Source organism: Antedon mediterranea, chromosome 2 (genome assembly GCF_964355755.1).
Source record: "Antedon mediterranea chromosome 2, ecAntMedi1.1, whole genome shotgun sequence".
Lineage (NCBI taxonomy): Eukaryota > Metazoa > Echinodermata > Crinoidea > Comatulida > Antedonidae > Antedon > Antedon mediterranea.
Genome location: NC_092671.1, coordinates 1,037,791 through 1,056,286, shown reverse-complemented (window position 1 = coordinate 1,056,286; position 18,496 = coordinate 1,037,791). Strand labels below are relative to the sequence as shown.

Sequence of the window (18,496 nt, the reverse complement as noted above, 5' to 3'; positions counted from 1 at the left end):
ATCACGATATTGTTGTACTTATGCGTCAATAATAGTAAAAATAGACCTTTTTCATCATTACCCCTGTCCAGGAGTTCAGAGCAATCTATAATGTTAATATCAATCGTAAAAATAGCTTTTATTTACCCCTTCTTCATTTCTAAAATTCAAAGAGCAGCAATCTAGAATGTTCATACTTATCTTCATCAGCGTCAACAAAGGCACGCAATTTGCGCGCGCGTACTAAATGCTGGTACCATTATTATCAGTGGGGTGTAATGAGGATGCTTTTTACTATTACTTCTAAGTAAACCATTGGCATTGAATCAAGTTAGCTGGAAATAACTATCTCGTGATGTTTTAAAAAAATACTATAAGTTGGTTTATTTTCCTCTTTTATCAATCATGGAGGATTGTCAGGTTTAAAATCTAATTTAAAATGATTGTATTTGAAACTGCAATGGTACTAAAAAGTAGCAGCTTCTGTATTTATACAATTATACCGAAAACAATTTATTCTGCTGTGTTGACCACAATATAACCGGCAGGACGAGTGCAACACGGCCTCAAACCCCACACACTTGTATGGTCCTCTATCACGATATAAAGCACACTGTTGGAATATAATATGTTTTCATTCATCAGCTGCAAACAAAGATGAATAATATAGTATTTACATTCCATATGTATTGTGGGGTAATTCATATTCCTCTCACTTTTATTATTTTTGAAGGTTACATAGCTTTTGTTAATTCGAACGACAAACAAACTGGTATTGTTTTGCCTCAATTGTACATAAAAAAAACACGAACAGATTTGGAACAGCAAAGTTATTAATTATAGATTAAATTGCATTAATGCAGAATAGTTGTAATGAGCAGTAATCAGTACATTGAATTGTGAATGAAGGACTTGCTAGAATTCTGTCATTAATTCTCCTCGTAAATGAATAATTGAATGATGCGTTCCTGATTCGAGGACATTGATTGAATTGTTAACAAGAAATACTCATTTTACGTCATACCTTTTATTCACTTTTATCGATGTGTTTATAGGTTCAACTATTTAGAACTTTTAGGGATTGTAAGGTGTGGGTGATGGCTTCAGTTAAAAGTAAACATCAAAACTGTTCAGCGTGTGTAGCTTTTTATGGTGGACCTCAATTCTGTTCTGGTGATACTTAAGTTCGAGCACATGATGAGTGAGTATCTTATAATTATATAGAGTCACTGTAGACTGTATAGGAACAGGAAATGTAGGCCTACAGGTTAAGTGGGTGGACCCTCAGAAGGTTGGTTGGACTAACAGAAAATAGCTCTTTTTTTGTTGTTGCATGTATACGTGATCGTTTTCCACTTTCCTGATGTAATAAACAAATAATTTTGGTCATATAATGTGAATGATGACACAAATATAGGCCTATAATCGTTAAAATGAGTTTTTGAAGGGTTGGAACACGTTTGTCAACAATCAACAAATCACAACTCTTATTTAACTGTATACAATATTATAAAATAAAAGTGTTGTATCACGGCGGCCTAATTATGTTAAGTGTGAGTTTAGTTTTGGGCTGCAGCACTGTCACGCAAGACATACGCCGAACCCCATGTACAAGATATTACAATAATTGCCAATTCGTTTAATTCGCTCATATTTCTGAATTAGAAATGTGGTTTATCAAACATATCTACATTTTGTGAATATTTTTGTCTACACATTTATGATTGCACTTGCTCATTTATAGACTGGCTGTCTTGCTGGGTAATTCATTGGAGAGACACGATCTTTACTAACTTCTTTCGTTTTTGATCTTACTATATTTCTATGTAAGAAATCATGGGACTGTTTATTTACTGTAATAATTAAGCTAGGTTCCCACTTGCAACGCGAGTTACTCGACCAATCACAAACGATAGTTCGGATGATCCATCGCGTCGTGATTGGTCAAATTTACTTGCTTACTTACGGTGCGCTAACGTCGTTGAAACCAAGCTTACTACTTCGTGATGGGCGATTATGATGTCGATATAAAATCAGATTGTATAGATTAAATAGGATAATCTAGATTTGGCTTCATTAGCATAATGCGTAAGCTCTTGATCTTGACGTGTTTATTGTATGATTATGTTTGTACTCATTATGTCTCACACATCTGACGTCATCATCCACACCTAAATTTAGGTTTGGGTGTGTGTGTTTTACAATAGAGTACCCTAATGTAAATAATTATATTATATGTTAATGACAGTGTGTCTAAAAATATGAAAGGTATAAACGGACCATTCCTGTGAAAGGTATAAACGATATTCCATATCGTCTGCTGATTGTAGTTTCCAGGATGCAACGCGCAGCTTAAAATATTTTGACCAATCACAAGAGACTGGTAGAAACTTCTAGGCGCTTGCTTGTGATTGGGCAAATCACCTGCGTTTCGCGTACGTCGTATTTGTGTAAGCCTACGTGAAAACCAAGCGAAAAAGCATGTCATCTTTAATAAGTGCAACGTCACTTTGTTGTTTAAGCATGGTTAAACAAGTTACCTCCGGTGACGTTTCATTGTCCTCAGTTTTCTATTTTACTGACATCATACTCCAAATATTAAACTTTTGAATATTTGACCTTACTTCATTATTATTTAAATCTCGTTCGTTTCTTTGAATCTGGCAATATAAAAATTGTTTTTGATTTATTATCATCTTGATTTACAAAACAACTAATCTGGACATTTTCTTTAGTTACTGCCCAACTTTATGGGTAGTAGTAAGTCGTCTTCAAAAAAGGATGGACCACAATGAGTCAATGAGTGACTTCTACGATATTGCATGTTATGTGGCTATCGTTTGTGTATGGAGAACCACACGTAATAATTGTCATCATAATATTAAAGCACATGCCTCTCTAACAATAAGCGATTGTGTTTAACTATTTCCCGCTTTGATATCAGTGACAATCTCTAAACTACGCATGCGCATGTTGGTTTGTGCTATATTATTCAAATCTACTTATTATGCTACAACACAATGCTTCTACTCGTGGTGAACCATATTCCGACGATAAAATCGTTTTAGCCTTTGGACTTGGTTGTGGCAGCAGCAGCCACGGCCACGTGTGGGAGCACTCTGCCTTTCGCTAATACACAGGTAAGACTTGCATTTATATCTAAATTTATATAATAATGTTCAATGTTTAGGCCTACAATATTGAAAACAGAATCTGCGTATTCGTTTAGAAAAAAGATGGCAGTGTGAATAGTAATATTGAATGCAAGACAAAGCTTTGATTTACGGGCAATCTGCTCCGGTTAATTTGCTGTGACAGTGTACACAATTTTCTGGCCAACAATCCTCATGATCTATTGTTTTATTCCGAAAATGAACAGCTTTATGAAAAGAAGAATTTGTGTTTATATTGTGGTAATGTGCAGGGAAATTTTAATTCTGATGTAGCCATTTTATGATAATTTTCTATATGTTGTGTTGTTATTAATATAACAGTGTATTCGCATTCAAGCCTATGTTACACAAATTCCAATCATAAGCTCCACGTATCGCTGTACAATTAAGTACTGGTATTAGATAACAAAGAACTCATCAAGTAATCACCGTATTGATAACAAAAATGTTCTTTTGTGTTCGTTTCCGGGCAGATGTTAAATATTATATTTCTTTTTATTTATAGTTGAACCTTGCAAATTAGTAATATATTTTGTATTGTTCTATCGGTTTTACATTATTAATCATTATGAAAGAGCTATAGCCTAAGTCGACTTAATTGTTGACGAATGGAGACTGAAATTAATGGATATTCAACCATTCAAATTTAATGGAACACTATCTCATAGGCTATACGAAGCCTATATGGTATACTCCATACGTTCAATAAAAAATCTCAAGAATAAACAAATTCTTATATTATGTAATTAATAATTAAGCGCCGTTATATTATTATAGACCAAGACAAGAATAGGTCTTTGATATTATTTGTTATCGAAGTATACGAAGGATTTTGTTTTGTACACTATAATATAAATTGGATTCAATCGCAGTACACACCTACTGTAGTATTAATAAGGCATGACGAGGCGTTTGTCCTCTCTAGAATGCAATAATATTTTATGTTGAGTGAATTATAATTCTACGGGTCATCTTATCTTAGGCGTTTAATTATGACTTATGAATATTCATTATGTTTAACGTGAATATTTATGACGTGTAATTAAGCATGGTTGTTGTTGCATAAGCAATATATATCAAATAATATCAAATATTTATGCCATGAAAAAATTCACTTACTACATGGATATTTTAACCGTGTCGTTTGCCAAGATTTAACATAATGTACAGTAGTAAGTTGTTATTACGTTGCATTATTTTTCGTTCCTATCAGAGAGCATGTGTGTAAAAATGTTTGCATTATCTCTTAAAGGCCTAATACTAATTACATACTGTAATACATATGGTTGATATTTTCAAAACGTTTTGTGACTATACTTGCGGTCACTGGCAAACCAGTCCGACTGCCGTTACCTCTGCAGCACCCTCCTGACCAAAGAGCAGTGGTGGCGCCAGGGGTGGGGATGAGGGAAGTATGTTTGTGAGTTATAACAATATTTAATCATAGAAGTATATATAAATAACTTTGTGCTTCGATACATTGAAATTGTTCAAAGTAAGCCTGTAGATATATTGTAGTTTTATAAAATGTTTGTACAAAGCTTAGTCTTAAACTGATTTTTGTATTCTTGCTAACCCTACCGTACCAACAAAGGAACAACAACAGTATAAATGATTTGATAGCGAAACCAAGGTCTCGCCAGGCGTATTAATCGTTTTATAAGGAGTTTACTCAATTGATTTCTGGTCGTATGATTTCATACAATATAGTCTACTTGAGTCTTAAGAAGTAGAAGTATACTTTGCCTGGGAACGAGTTCTAATAGTTACTTTTGCTTGGTTTATTTTCAACAGGAGAAATCGAGCAAATACAACCCAACACTAGATGTATACTGAAAAACAACGCCGTACCAGCATTCCTTCCAAAAAGCAAACAAGAAATTTTACGGACGGTAGTCTTGGAATGCGGGTATTTTTTTCTCTTGATATAAATTTGCCCTGAGAACTAATTCGAGGCATTGTGTGTGAGGTTAGGAAGGTGAGTGGATCGTGATATAGCTAGTTGGTAGGCAGCCTACAGTAATAGTTGTAAGGAGCGGATCTCTGCACTTCCGGAAGAGATGCTTCCGTATCCACGCCTTGTTAATATTATCATCTTGCAGATAAGTGTGTGCAGAATATTCTAAGCCTAGGATAATTTCAATTCAAGGTAAGTAGAGAGCAACTGATCAAATATACATAACTGAATTACACATGTATTTTTATACTTTTGTTCCTGTTATTTTGCTCATTTGAATAGATATAATCTGTGATTCATAAACCGTTTTCATATGATTTTGTCAACATATTATTCACACATGGCATTTAGTTCCTTTATGGTATAATGACGTGTTAGACTACATATTCCTCCACAATGGCATTGCGTTTTAAGTGTTTGCTGTTAAAATTATGTATATCATTAAGTCAGATTCGTTTTACCATATGGTAAATTCACATGTTTATTTATGATATGGTAATGAGATTGATAATATTTAATGCACTAAGCTCATATATACGTATTACCCAATTAAACTTACATTATGTGCTAACCGTAAATTACTGACTAGTAGACAATTGAGAATGAAAATGTGAACACCATCATAATGAACATAAAATAATGATAACTTCTGCTTTCAACTTCCAGGTCGGCACATTGCGTTAACACAGGGCTATGAGCTGTGTTTGGCCTTATCACAAAAAATGATAGGATTACTATGTATTAAACAATTAATATTAATAATAATTATTATTTTTGAGTCTAAATTAAGAATTAATTAAGATACTCAAACTTTAAATTCGTTTTATTTACCATATTTTTCCTGGTTTAATGTATAACACACAGTGCTTTTTATTTACTTTTTCTCTCCCATTTCCAGATTTGGGTGACAACAGGTAATATCCCGAGTGACGTATTAGCCTACTACTCAGGCACTTAGATGTGATATTAGTCAGAAAAGGCAGCAGATGCAGTAGTATCTTCCATTATTCCTTATCATTCTCTTGCCCCGCCTGTATCGTGATAGCTGGACGGAGAACTGATAAGGGCTTGTGGAAGAAGAATACACCGTTTCCTCCTCAATATCCGTCGTCAATACAGATCTGCAAAGTGGAGATAAGCGTCTACTTATAGTTGTCGTGGCCTAAACAACTTACGTAAAATGCTATATACATTTTCATTGTTCATTCATGCTCGTAAAATACAACAGAAATCATTGTATATTATGAGAGTCGTGGGATGTTTTAGAGCTAATTTTAGAACAACATATAATAATTGTTAAAATAGTTCGGTAACCCATACTATAATTAGATAATAAATCGGTACATTAAGCTTTGTAGAATAAGAATACTTATTTGATACAAATGTTTATAGAATTGTTAGTGAATAAAAATGAAGACGATCACCACTGGACCCCATAATTTGTACACTGGTTAATTAATTTAGACCTGTATGCCTAACTGATTTTGAAAACGAATAATTTGTCCAGCTCAATTGTTGAGAAAGAGAGTTAAAAACGTATTATTAAAGTTTATCCCTATTTCCTCCCCAATAGAAAGTGCACAATGTTGTAGAATTCAAGTACAAAGAAGGCCTGTGGGGCAAGGTATAATTTGTCTTCGAGAAAATAAATACAAAGAATTAAATCAAGTGGAATTAACTTATTGTATGGCTGATTAAATCAATTGCGGTACAAACTTTGAATAGGTATTCATTGTTAGGTCTGTAAGCGCATAGCTCGCACATTTGTGTGCAGTTAGGATAAGTAGCTAAGATCATTGATAACATGCTAAGATCAACCATTGAAGGCTAGGCCAATAGAAGCATGACTTGTAGGATTGTTTTGTTGCTACACATACACATATGAAAGCAGGCATTACTTCAACGAACTTAAGCATATGTCTTCCGTTCAAACGTATATATTTTCTTGAATAATTTCTATGTATATATTTTGTTTTACTGTATATGCAAATGATAATAAAAGGAAATGATGATTTCCACTAATGTAATGTAATGTAAGATGACCAAATACAATGTAACAATTTAGTAAATGTGCACCTCATTTCTTGAAGTATCATCACACATACGAAAATGTATGATCGCGAATGAGATATGAATAATAATATACACGAATATCTAGTATTATAAGTTCTGGTAATGTCAGGCAAGAATTACGCGCGCGTAACAATTTTCTTCAGCATTTAAATGCGCGCGTCTGTGTATGTTACCTATAGGATCAATTTCGTACTATATGATACGCTTGTTCGTGAAGTAAGACATTGAGGGCGTACTACATATAGCTATAATACCAGAGCCATATATAGGAGGTATATTCAGAGCGTCATTTCGATCTCTATATAGAGAGAGTTTCGACATTGAATGGATTAGAAGCCGTGTTTGTGTCCAACTTATGCATATGTGGCGTATGGAGTTGAGTCTTTTGTTTTGAAAATGTATAACATCAAATTGTTTGAAGGTTTTTGTTAGAATAATAACGAAGTTATAAAGTTACTGCGAACATGATTTTAAACAACAAAAATAGCTTTAATCCATTCAATTTCCGACTCTTTACAATAAATGGCTTTGTGCGCTCCATGCATGCGAGTTTAGTTTGTACACCGATTCTCTATAGTAATGCATTGTTTTTACATTTTGTTGTTTAAAATCATGTTCGCAGTAACTTTATGATTTCGTTATTATCTTAACAAAAACTTTAAAAAAAATTGATTGTTTTGATATTAAATTCGATATTTAAAGCCTTGTGAATGTTATACATTTTTTAAGCAAATGACTTGACTCCATACGCTAGTACATAGGCATAGTTGGACACAAACATGGCCGGCGTGCACACCACGTGACTTTCTAAAATCCGTGAACGCAATGCCGTAACTCTCTCTATATATGGCTCCGAGCTATACCGTGTTTAGCTAAATTATTAGCTCCACCCTCTAGTTTATTGGAATTTATACCGATATCGAATCAAACTCTCTTATTCAGATGAAATATGATACAGAATGACTTTTCTACCCGACAGCTGCGTTGTTGAGTGGCGCGCGTCGTGAAACTCGGAAGGTAACTTTAAACTTTCGTAGATCTAACAACCTTCTACATCAGTTTAAAAATACTCTAAATAGGCTCGTCTGGGTGACAATATTTTCACATAACAGAGCCCTGAATGTAATAAGGGAGGAATGTACAGTAAACACAGTACATGAAATATAGTACAGTATAGGCCCTATTAATCTAACAAATTAAAATAAACCGTCTCTCAAGTATTTCCCATTTCTAACACATTGAGGGCGTGCTACTCCATTGCTTTTTTGACGTTTACACGTTTTACAAGCGAGTCGCGAATCGCTAGCTAGCCGCTTCGATGGTATAATCGTGGACTGGTGGTGGCGGACACAATACAGTTATATCGGCTACACGATCATGCACACTACTAATCTAGTAGGCCTAGGCCAAATTTTGAAGGGGATCAGATTTGCGGCGTCAAATGTGTTTCAGCACAGTAAATTTGGATTTATGAGGCACTATGGCTTAAAAGTATTTACTGGTGAAACATCAGACTGGTACCAAGAGTTCAATTCATATCATATTCCTACTACAAAGCCTCAGAATGTTCTGTTGTCAATTGCATCATCTATGATGGCGCTGTACGATCCCTACAGGCATGATATGGTTGCTGTGGTAGGTGAAGCAACTGGTTACAGAGCCTTACAACAGATGCACAGACAAATGATGAATGATCCAACAGGACAGATTATTTTAAAAGAAAAACCAAGGATAAACAGCAAAACAATTGATTTTGATTTTTTACGGAGTCTTCCTGATAAAACACTTGGTAAAAAGTACATTACGTTTATGGATAAGAATAATATTAATGCAGATACTAGAGCAATGACTAGGTTTGTTGATGATGCTGATTTAGCTTATGTTATCCAAAGATATCGTGAACTTCATGATTTCAATCATTTACTTCTTGGGCTTCAACCTAATATGCTTGGTGAAGTTTTGGTAAAATGGTTTGAGATGATACAAACTGGGTTCCCTGTCTGCACGTTAGGAGCCATTTTTGGTCCTATAAGACTTGACTACAGTAAGAATGTGAAATTAATGCAGACCTATTTGCCATTGGTGATCAAGGCAGCAAGGAAATCAACATGTTTGTTGAATGTTTACATCGAACATCACTTTGAAGACGATTTTGAACAGTTTAGGGATGAATTAGGAATCAGAACAATACCGATCAGATGAAAGAAGATTTGTTGTTGCTGGTATCATTTTTGGTTCCTATTTTTATGTGGTATTTGCAAATTATTTGTATGTCTAATTTGTAAATATAATTTTCATATTTCAGTGAGTGTAATATTGTGGTATGCTCATTATGTAAGAACAGAGTATAAATAAAAAGTAAATAATTTAAAAATAAAAGGCTATCCTATAATATAATGCAACATTTTTATTTGTATCTAATAATTTTAATTAAATGATATTACAACGCGATTGAAAGATGTTAACATTAAGAATGATGTGGTGGTATTATTTTATCTGTCTTTTTATTCGTGGCTCAAGCACGGTGACAATGTCTTAACTGGCCTTCAGGTAGAGCATGAAGTCAACTCCCGATTAGTATAAAAAAGACTTTAAACAAGAACAAGGAGTAATTGAGTACGTTAAACACAATTAAAAATAGGGACAATAACATAATAATAAGTAATAATAAGGGTGTGAGATCTAGAAAACTCATCTCAGATATATCTGAGTTTTCTATAGCTAGCGTCTGTCCTGGCTTCTTATCCACAATCACAACATTTCCATTAGATGTAATAATGAAGCTGTCAACATCAAAGTATATCTTTATAAATTCCCACTATTTTTTTATTTTTTATTTTATTTCATCATCACCCTACAGTGACCAAACGTCACCATTAACAGGGTTGAAAGTCGTAAAATATAACATATTATATACAAGCAAAAATCAAAAGATAACAAGACAACATTTAAATATACTATGAACTTGAATGAATAAATCGGTGTATGAGATCTAACAGCTGAATGGCTAGATATGCTCTTGTGATCCACAATGACGTAATTAAGTTGTATAGGGGCGTTCCATGTTTCCAATTACAATTCCTCGACCACACATTCCGTAAACGACCGGGAGAAAGTTGTTCAGGCTCGCTACGAATTCGTCTATACTAAATGTATACGTAATATTCAGATAAAATTGTTTTTATGGATCGAACTCAGATAAGATAAATAATGTAGTAGTATTAAATAAATACAATATAATATGAATTTTAGGCTTCAATTCAAAACCCCTGCATTTAGTATGCACACCTGACGTCAATTACGGTACTACTTACATTTTGTTTTGGAATGTTCAGATGTCATGTAAAGAGTAAGTTGTGAGTATTACATAAATTAAAAGTACCATGTATTATTGCTATAATCATTTCGATTTTTGCTTTCATCTGTGAACATCTCTTGTAACTTCAGTTTAGTGTTCACACAATATTTAGATATACTTAACAGAAAAATGTATTTATTACAGGTACACATAGACCGACAGACTATAATAGACCTAACATAATTGTAGCTGTATTAGACCTATTACATCGCAGTATCTGCATATAATTGAAAGTATAACAAACAGAAGGGGATTTCAAATATATAACAATAATAGTTAATAACTCACACATTGTTATATTTTCATAGACTTATTTTAATGTTCCGTTACGTAGGCTCTTACTGGAAAATCTTTTAAACAAAAAATGTATCATCTCCCTTTCCTTGGCACAGTTTAAATATCAAGTAATCAAGGTCCTAGAATACTTGTTTTTTTTAACCATTTTTGCATTTCCATATCTGCGGTAAAATGTTTGTCAGCTTTCGTACTTAATTCGAATTGTTCATTTACTTGTTCTTGCTTTACACTTTGCCAGATTCATCTTCAAATATAGACGATGGATCGGCGAAACAATCAATTATTTCATATTCTTCATCAAAAATAGTCTCATTGTTTTCTTGTCTGGCGTTCATTTCTTCGACTTTCGGTTCCCTTTCTTCAACTTTTCTCACTTCCATCTCTTTTCTAATATCATGCGTCCGTTGAACGTTTTGATAAACAGTTTTCAGGCTTATTGAAGCCACCTGACTTTCTAACGTGACATCTCGAATTGGTAAATTTGCTAAATTAGCTAATTTCAGTGACATTAAAATAACAAATACAAGTAAAACAAGGATCAGTTTAGAAATGTTTCGAGTAGGTTTATGGCGAAAAACGACAACTCTCATTATTCTTAAAAACACCATCTTGTTTGAATTCAGTTCTTACTTCGTCAAATTCCACAAAATAAAGTAAAACAATGAACTGGTCGTAAGCTCATTAATTTACTCAACACTCAGTTTGTCATTGCATCACTTTCTCCATTATGAAATAATTTCTCCTCTCGATTCTTCGTTTTACGTATTTTTGAAAATCAATTTTAAACAACTGAAAATAAAATATTTCTAAAGATCACAGATAAAAGTTCCCGTTTCCATGATAAAAATATGTAAGAAGAGAATAACAGCTAAGCTAACAATCAGGATAAGCACTCACTTTGAGTCAAACCTCAACAATAAAACCATTTAGTAAAACTTCTTTAAAATCACGTTTCATTGAATGTCTTCCTTTTTTCAATTAACAAACACTTCAACTATTGTGGCGTCAACCGCAGCTAATGTTTTGAACAGATTCAACTGTTTTTAATGTGATAGAGGACTATCTTTGGAAACTTTAATGTCGACTCGAGATTTGAACACTTTGCGAGTTGGTATTCTCAAAATACTTCAGGCTCTGAATGCTGTTTGAATAAGTATATTTCTTTTCAGTGGCAGAATTCAAAACAATATAAATCAACTCACACAGAATAAAAGGCTACTGAATAAAAACAAGCAGAATGTCATTTAAATGGTTAACAAACTTCAACACACGTTCTGTATTGATGACCTTATGATCCTGTAATCTATCAAATGATTCCGTATACAAATTTGGAAAATACTTACTTTTTGTTGGAAAAATGCGAAAAGTATGTACCTCTACTACAGTCTATATAGCATATAACGACTACTACAGAACAACCACCTGTTGTTGACATTCATTGCAGTACATCATAGAATGTTCATTAATCATTCTAAAATTAAGGTTATTGTATTACACGGCTGTTTACATTTGTATGTGTAAACACATTCATTAGTGTGACTTTCTTCACACACCTTAAATTCTCGACATTTCGGAATGCGGTTGACAAACATTTTGAATTTGTTGGTAAAAATGAAAATACAGTATATATATATTTAGGGAAGTATACAAAAACTATGAAATTACCATGTAGAGTTATTCAATCTAATCTTGTTTTTTAGTTGCGTGCAAACGCAACTCACTATGTCGGTCGGTTGGACGGTCGGTCGGTCTGTCGGTTGTTCGGTCGGTAAACACTAACTCAAATGTGTGCACGCACTGGAGAAATTTATCCATGGTGCACGCGACTGCAGCCATGTTTATGGCCTTGTTCAATGGTATTGTACTTAGTATAGGCCTACTGTATCAGAATAATCATTCATGGGCCTAATATTTAGAATTAAATTGTTGTTAATTATGAAGTCTTCCTACAGTTTTTCTCCGTTTCTCACAACCAAACCATGAATATCAATATCTGCAAATCTATACATTTTTTTTTATTACGAAGGATTCTTATAAAATATTAGTAGTGTCTGCGGGGAGTGTCTGGCTCCTGGGGGTGGGGTTGCGTCAAATTGCAACGCGTTATACATCGTGAAACTTGTTTACGAATACACGACATTGAGACTCAGCAATCCATCCAGGGTTAAAAAAAGAAAGAGAATTGAAACAATGGCGGCGACTTCAAGAAGAACGTTGGGCCGAAACTTGTCGACAGATAGCACAGCTTTTTTCTTGTGTGATATGCAAGAAAAATTCAAACCTCATATTAAATTTTTTGCTGAAATTCTAGAAGTGGCACAAAGAATGGTAAGTCTGTTCGGATCTGTCTGTTCTAGAATACAAAGCTAGGGCTACTAGAGGGCCTACTAGCCTCTAATAGGTAGTAGCCTACTAGTAGGCCTACTACTATCTAGCTAGCCTACCTAGGCCTACTACTAGGCCCAGGAGGCCTACTACTACTACTAGCCTCTCTAGTAGTAGTAGTAGGCCTACAACTAGCCTAAATATAGATAGAGGGCCTAGCTAGGCCTACTAAAAAGTAAGTAAGAAAAGCTAGAATAGGCCTAAATAAAGCCCTTATTTATATATCATGACATGAATGTATGGGCCCGAGGCACATAATTGTTTACTGTATATTAATTTTAGGTTTGTGCAAGTAAAATTCTCAGCATTCCACTGTTTGTTACAGAGCAGGTGAGATAATCTCAAATTATGTTTTCAAATTTATATATTATAAAATACACTTTACAGTCACTGCGACAATAAAGAGTGTGTATGATTATTAAAAAAGCTTGCTAATTTGCATTATTTACTTAAGTTAAAAAATGTAGTTACACTGGAGTAGACTATTTTTGACATGGTTCCTTGTTGATAAGTACTGTTTATTTGTTAGTATCCTAATGGCTTAGGAAAAACTGTAGAGGATCTTGATGTCACGTCAGCTGTTGATGTTTACCCAAAGACTGTCTTCTCCATGCTTATTCCAGAGGTGCAGAGAGAACTTGAAACACGCCGCAATATCAAGTCAATTGTCTTGTTTGGAATTGAGGTAAATATTCATCTGCTTCTCGTCTCTTCAGTTTGTTAAACTTTGTCAACATTTTCCTGGGTTTTCTGTGCATTTTGCAAAATATTGAACTTTTTACAAATAATTTTTAGAATACAATATACAGTAATTGTAAAAATTATATTATTATGATCATATTATAAATCTTTTAAATTGTGTAAAAATGTTTAATCGTGTATAAAATCAAAATTGTGACGAATTTGATGAATAGGCAAACTGCCTTAAAATAGCGTGACATTTATTATATATTCATATAATTTATAATGTTTGAGTCAGAAAATCCGCATAATTATTAAAGACACCTTCCCTACAATTTGTGACGTTTTGTAAAAATAATACATATTTATTACTTTAAAAACATTAAACCAGGTCATTCTTTGTCTTAAATGTACGTTTTATGGTAAATTATGATAAAAAGTGAGAAACAATGCACTACCTAAGTAGCTCGCGGCGACTGACCTCTTGTGGACGGTCTTTAGGCCTAGCCTAGCTAGGCTTAGTTTTGTAGGCTTAGCTGGTAAACATCGGCAACGTACGAACATCGTACGCTAGCTATATACCTAGCCTGACGTTGTATAGTTGCTGCATTAATTGTCTTTCTATTTTTGCCAGACTCCGTTGATAAAAATTGGGGAAAACCCGATATTTTTGCTGAAAAGTTAGGAGTCTTCCATTTGTTTTGGCCTCACGATCGATTGAAAAGTAGGTGAATTACAGAAAAAAAACCAGAAATATCAATTCGTGCGCAATGCATTTTGGGATTTATAGCGGGTCGCTGTAATTATTAGAATCGACTTATTTTTAACATTTTTACCCATTTAAAGACGAAAAAAGTTATCACAATAGGACCATATAGTATTATTTTTACATTAAATATATTTGTGATCTTAAAATAGATCTAAAAAACATAGGGAAGGTGTCTTTAACTTTTATGTGCCAAAATCAAGCTAGAGAAAGAAATACAAAGTTATAAAACAGTTCACTCTTCCCTGTTATAAAAATTAAATCTAAATAGATATATAGTCGCTGTATGTTTGTTGTTTCAGACGCATGTATGCATTCAACAGACTGCATTAGACTTGCTAGGTAAAGACTACGATGTACATGTAGTAGCTGATGCCTGCTCATCACGTAGCATGATGGATAGACAGTTTGCCTATGAGGTAAATAAAAACAAATATGATGTGCCCATATATGGACATGATGTCATATCACTACCATATTTGGGCATATCACTACAATATTTGGGTTTATCACACTTTTTGTGACAAATAAGTTTGATAGTGTAGACAGAGCTTTATACAATTCATGAAGGTTTGCATGGTGATTAAACCCTGGTAAAGTAAGGTTTTCAGTACAGAAATATAAAGTATTTTTGATTTCAGTTATCATCTTTTACGGAATCACATTACAAACAGTTTGATGTCAAACATAGCATACTTTTGTATTCAAGGTTATCTTTCAATTAGCATCATAGCAAACAAATGTTCCATGTTATTTTGTTAGTGTTTTATTTGTATTTTATGTGTTCTAATATGACAATTCTGTACGATGAGTCAATAACATAAAAATAATTTAAATTGTACTACTGTTATTCCTTACAGAGGTTAAGACAGGCTGGTGCAATTGTAACCACTAGTGAATCAGTCTTGTTGCAGCTTGTGGGTGATAAGAATCATGCTCATTTCAAAGAGATACAAGGAGTGATCAAAGTTAGTGCTCCAACATCAGGATTGTAATAAAATGAAAAATGGATGAACATTTTTACTTGGAATTTGTTTGCTAAAATGAGAAAATAAGAGAATTGAGCATCCTGCAGTATGAGACCTTTAAAAGTATCACTATAGAGGTATTATACAACCAGAGAGTGAGAGCAAACTAATGTAAACATGTTAGTAGATTCTATAACGCTCCTATGGGTCTCCTCACTATTGATTTGTTGACAAATCTCGAATATTCAGAATTTTCTGCACATGTAAATGGGAATATTAAGGTCTCAAGCATGCAATATCAGGAAGTCAAGAACTCCCTACATATACTATTTTTATTTGATTTTTGCAAATGTGCGGTGTGAAGATTCTGTCAGCATTGGCCTAAAAGTAGTTTTTAATTTGAGACTTTAATCATGTGTGTAATTGTAACTCAAGTTTATATTGATGTAAAATGAATAAATTAAATAAAATGTAAATAAAAGAAATAGAAGTACTCAGATACATTATATACCAATTCTTCCATATATTTGCATATAATATTTTTTTGGCATTTCGTTTTAATTAACCTTTAAAAATAACCTATAAAATCCCTCATTGGTATAAAATATAATTATTTATGTACATTTTATTAAAAATAACACAAATCAAGTTAATCAAGCAGCTTAAGCCATAGCACTAAGTATGTGCTTAAACATGTAGATTTAGTTAGTATATTTGGTGGGTGAAAGCCGCTTGCATCATGAGAAATTATCTGTAAAACTAGTACAGTAGTTACATTACTACTGTATTTACTCAACAATAAAGTAATACAAAGTCTATTACATCCAGCACTTAACATTGCAACCATTTGAAAATATCCCAACAAAATATCCTAAACAATTCTGATTGTTAGTAAATACACCTTATTCTTTACAGCATACTGTAAATATGCCTATCTAACTATAAATTAAAATACCTCCAAAAACAATTTATTAATAATTCCAAAATAAATAATGTTGACCAAATTTGACAAATTGATTTACTGTTTCTATGTATTTTTGGATAGTTAGTGAAATCCCTTTCAAACCCAGGACTTATAAAACAATTACAGTATTTTAGTGATATTTTTAGAAGATACCAAACTAGTAGAATATAATAATTAGAAAACTAGATATATCTTATATATATTATAGAGGCTTTTCTGATTTTGTATTTGAATTGACAGCTCATTTGCATAGGACGTCTTTTTATTAATAAACTTTGAATCACAAGGCACTTCTGATTTATCTGGGAAAATGAACAAGTAATGCACACAAATAGACTAACCTTAAAGCTAACCCCATGAACCAGTATCAGTATGTATACATAAGTATCTAACCAAAGTTGGAATGATGTAAATTCAATTTTGCTATTTTTTCATCTACATTATACAACATTATTGTAATGTATTCTACCAACTTCAGTCATTTCCTTAGATTCACCTAACTTCACATAATATAACATTATCACATAATGTTATTTACATTATTACATAATGTTATTTACAATAATATCACATAATATAACATTTATCAGATGACTTTTTATCTTCTACTTGAGTTTTCTTTGTTGGTGCATTTGTATCATTAGCGGTTTTCACACTTGTTTCTGATTCTTTTCCTTTTAATCCATATTTTTCTCGTATTTCATCTCGTTTTCCAGCCCTTTCAGCTCGACGTTTTGCTTGAATTTCTTCTCTTTTCTTCCTTTAAAACAAAATAAACAAAAGAACTCTCCATTGTACAAATTTAAATTATACTATTAATACATGTTTTAAATTAATACATGTTTTGTTTGGTTTTTGTGGTTATGGGTAGTAATAGAATTTTAAAAATTTATATATAATATTTTTACAAATTTTATAATAAGTTTCCATAATTACTTTTCTTCTTCTTTCTGTAATTCTTCTTTTTTTATTTTTTTCAAATCGGCTGCTGAAGGTTGATTTTCTTCCTCTTCTTTGTCGTCCAATCCGAGGCCTTTCGTGATTTGATTTAGTTTATTTGACACCACAGCTTTTCCTAACATTGCCGACATAATGAAGTCCTCTTTCAGTAGCTTCTTCTTTGGGAAAAATCTAGATAGAGGAAATATAATAATTTAATATAATATATATAATAATTACTACAGTATTTTTATGAATTTTGTATTATCAAATTACACAGTACAATATTAACATAAAGACATAGATTAGAGTCACATTCTTTTTTTCAATGAATGAATATTATTTAAATTAAAGTTAATTAATGCCATACTTTTTTATATCATTTTTTTATGCCACAGGAAGTAATACTAATATATACACTTTAGTTTCCTATTGTTAATAATACTACTGTAGTATAGCGGTATTCTATTTTTATTAGCTAGGCCTAGGCCCTTTCTCAACTCCCCCGCGCGCCAACACATCTCACTCCTCTTCCATTCTGACCTCACTCAGCAGGTCAGCCTACTAGCCTATACTATAGGCTAGGCTTAGATAAGAAGAAGACACTGTTTGATTAAATAAATACATAATTAGGAACGCACGGGCCTGGTTTATGATGTAATAAATAATTACGTGAATGTTGTAGAAAGAATATTTCAATTATCATGAATTTTTACCGTACTTTGAACTCGTCGGAAGGGAAATATCACTTCTCCCGTCGGTTAATTTTTGCCTGGTTTCACCGTTTGATTTGCGTTCATTGAGCCAACTCTCAGTTTTACGGTGACGCGTTATTTCTACCTTCTCTTGTTTTTTTTCAACAATATTTTACGAGGGTGGTTCGGCCACCCGAAGCTGATCATGACCCTCATAAAAATACAATATGACGAGATATAAACATGTAACAATACAAATTA

The 18,496-nt window shown here is 33.0% G+C and overlaps 3 protein-coding genes across 3 annotated transcripts; 2 read left to right on the top strand and 1 right to left on the bottom strand.

The window, feature by feature from the left end:
* Positions 1–8,652: 8,652 nt before the first annotated feature.
* LOC140041177 (ubiquinone biosynthesis protein COQ4 homolog, mitochondrial-like) lies at positions 8,653–9,384 on the top strand. Its single transcript, XM_072087601.1, has one exon. It carries the CDS (start codon positions 8,653–8,655, stop codon positions 9,382–9,384), a length of 732 nt encoding a protein of 243 aa, XP_071943702.1.
* Positions 9,385–12,999: 3,615 nt separating this feature from the next.
* Positions 13,000–16,904, top strand: LOC140039994 (isochorismatase domain-containing protein 1-like). Its single transcript, XM_072085598.1, has 5 exons — positions 13,000–13,165; positions 13,505–13,552; positions 13,752–13,907; positions 14,972–15,088; positions 15,530–16,904. The coding sequence occupies exons 1-5, from the start codon at positions 13,028–13,030 to the stop codon at positions 15,662–15,664; spliced, it is 594 nt and encodes a 197-aa protein (XP_071941699.1). The 5' UTR covers positions 13,000–13,027; the 3' UTR covers positions 15,665–16,904.
* Positions 16,905–17,115: 211 nt separating this feature from the next.
* Positions 17,116–18,365, bottom strand: LOC140039995 (uncharacterized). The gene is made up of 3 exons (XM_072085600.1): positions 18,262–18,365; positions 17,538–17,732; positions 17,116–17,361 (listed from the first exon to the last, which is right to left on the bottom strand). Exons 2-3 carry the CDS (start codon positions 17,690–17,692, stop codon positions 17,169–17,171), a joined length of 348 nt encoding a protein of 115 aa, XP_071941701.1. The 5' UTR covers positions 17,693–17,732; positions 18,262–18,365; the 3' UTR covers positions 17,116–17,168.
* Positions 18,366–18,496: the final 131 nt, after the last annotated feature.

Bases quoted from the DNA above. Each gene is read 5' to 3' on its own strand.
- LOC140041177 (XM_072087601.1), top strand. From the start codon at position 8,653: ATGAGGCACTATGGCTTAAAAGTATTTACTGGTGAAACATCAGACTGG.
- LOC140039994 (XM_072085598.1), top strand. From the start codon at position 13,028: ATGGCGGCGACTTCAAGAAGAACGTTGGGCCGAAACTTGTCGACAGAT. The intron at 13,166-13,504 runs GTAAGTCTGTTC...TATTAATTTTAG, and splicing joins TAGAAGTGGCACAAAGAATG to GTTTGTGCAAGTAAAATTCT. The intron at 15,089-15,529 runs GTAAATAAAAAC...TATTCCTTACAG, and splicing joins ATAGACAGTTTGCCTATGAG to AGGTTAAGACAGGCTGGTGC.
- LOC140039995 (XM_072085600.1), bottom strand. From the start codon at position 17,692: ATGTCGGCAATGTTAGGAAAAGCTGTGGTGTCAAATAAACTAAATCAA. The intron at 17,362-17,537 runs GTAATTATGGAA...TTTGTTTTAAAG, and splicing joins TTACAGAAAGAAGAAGAAAA to GAAGAAAAGAGAAGAAATTC.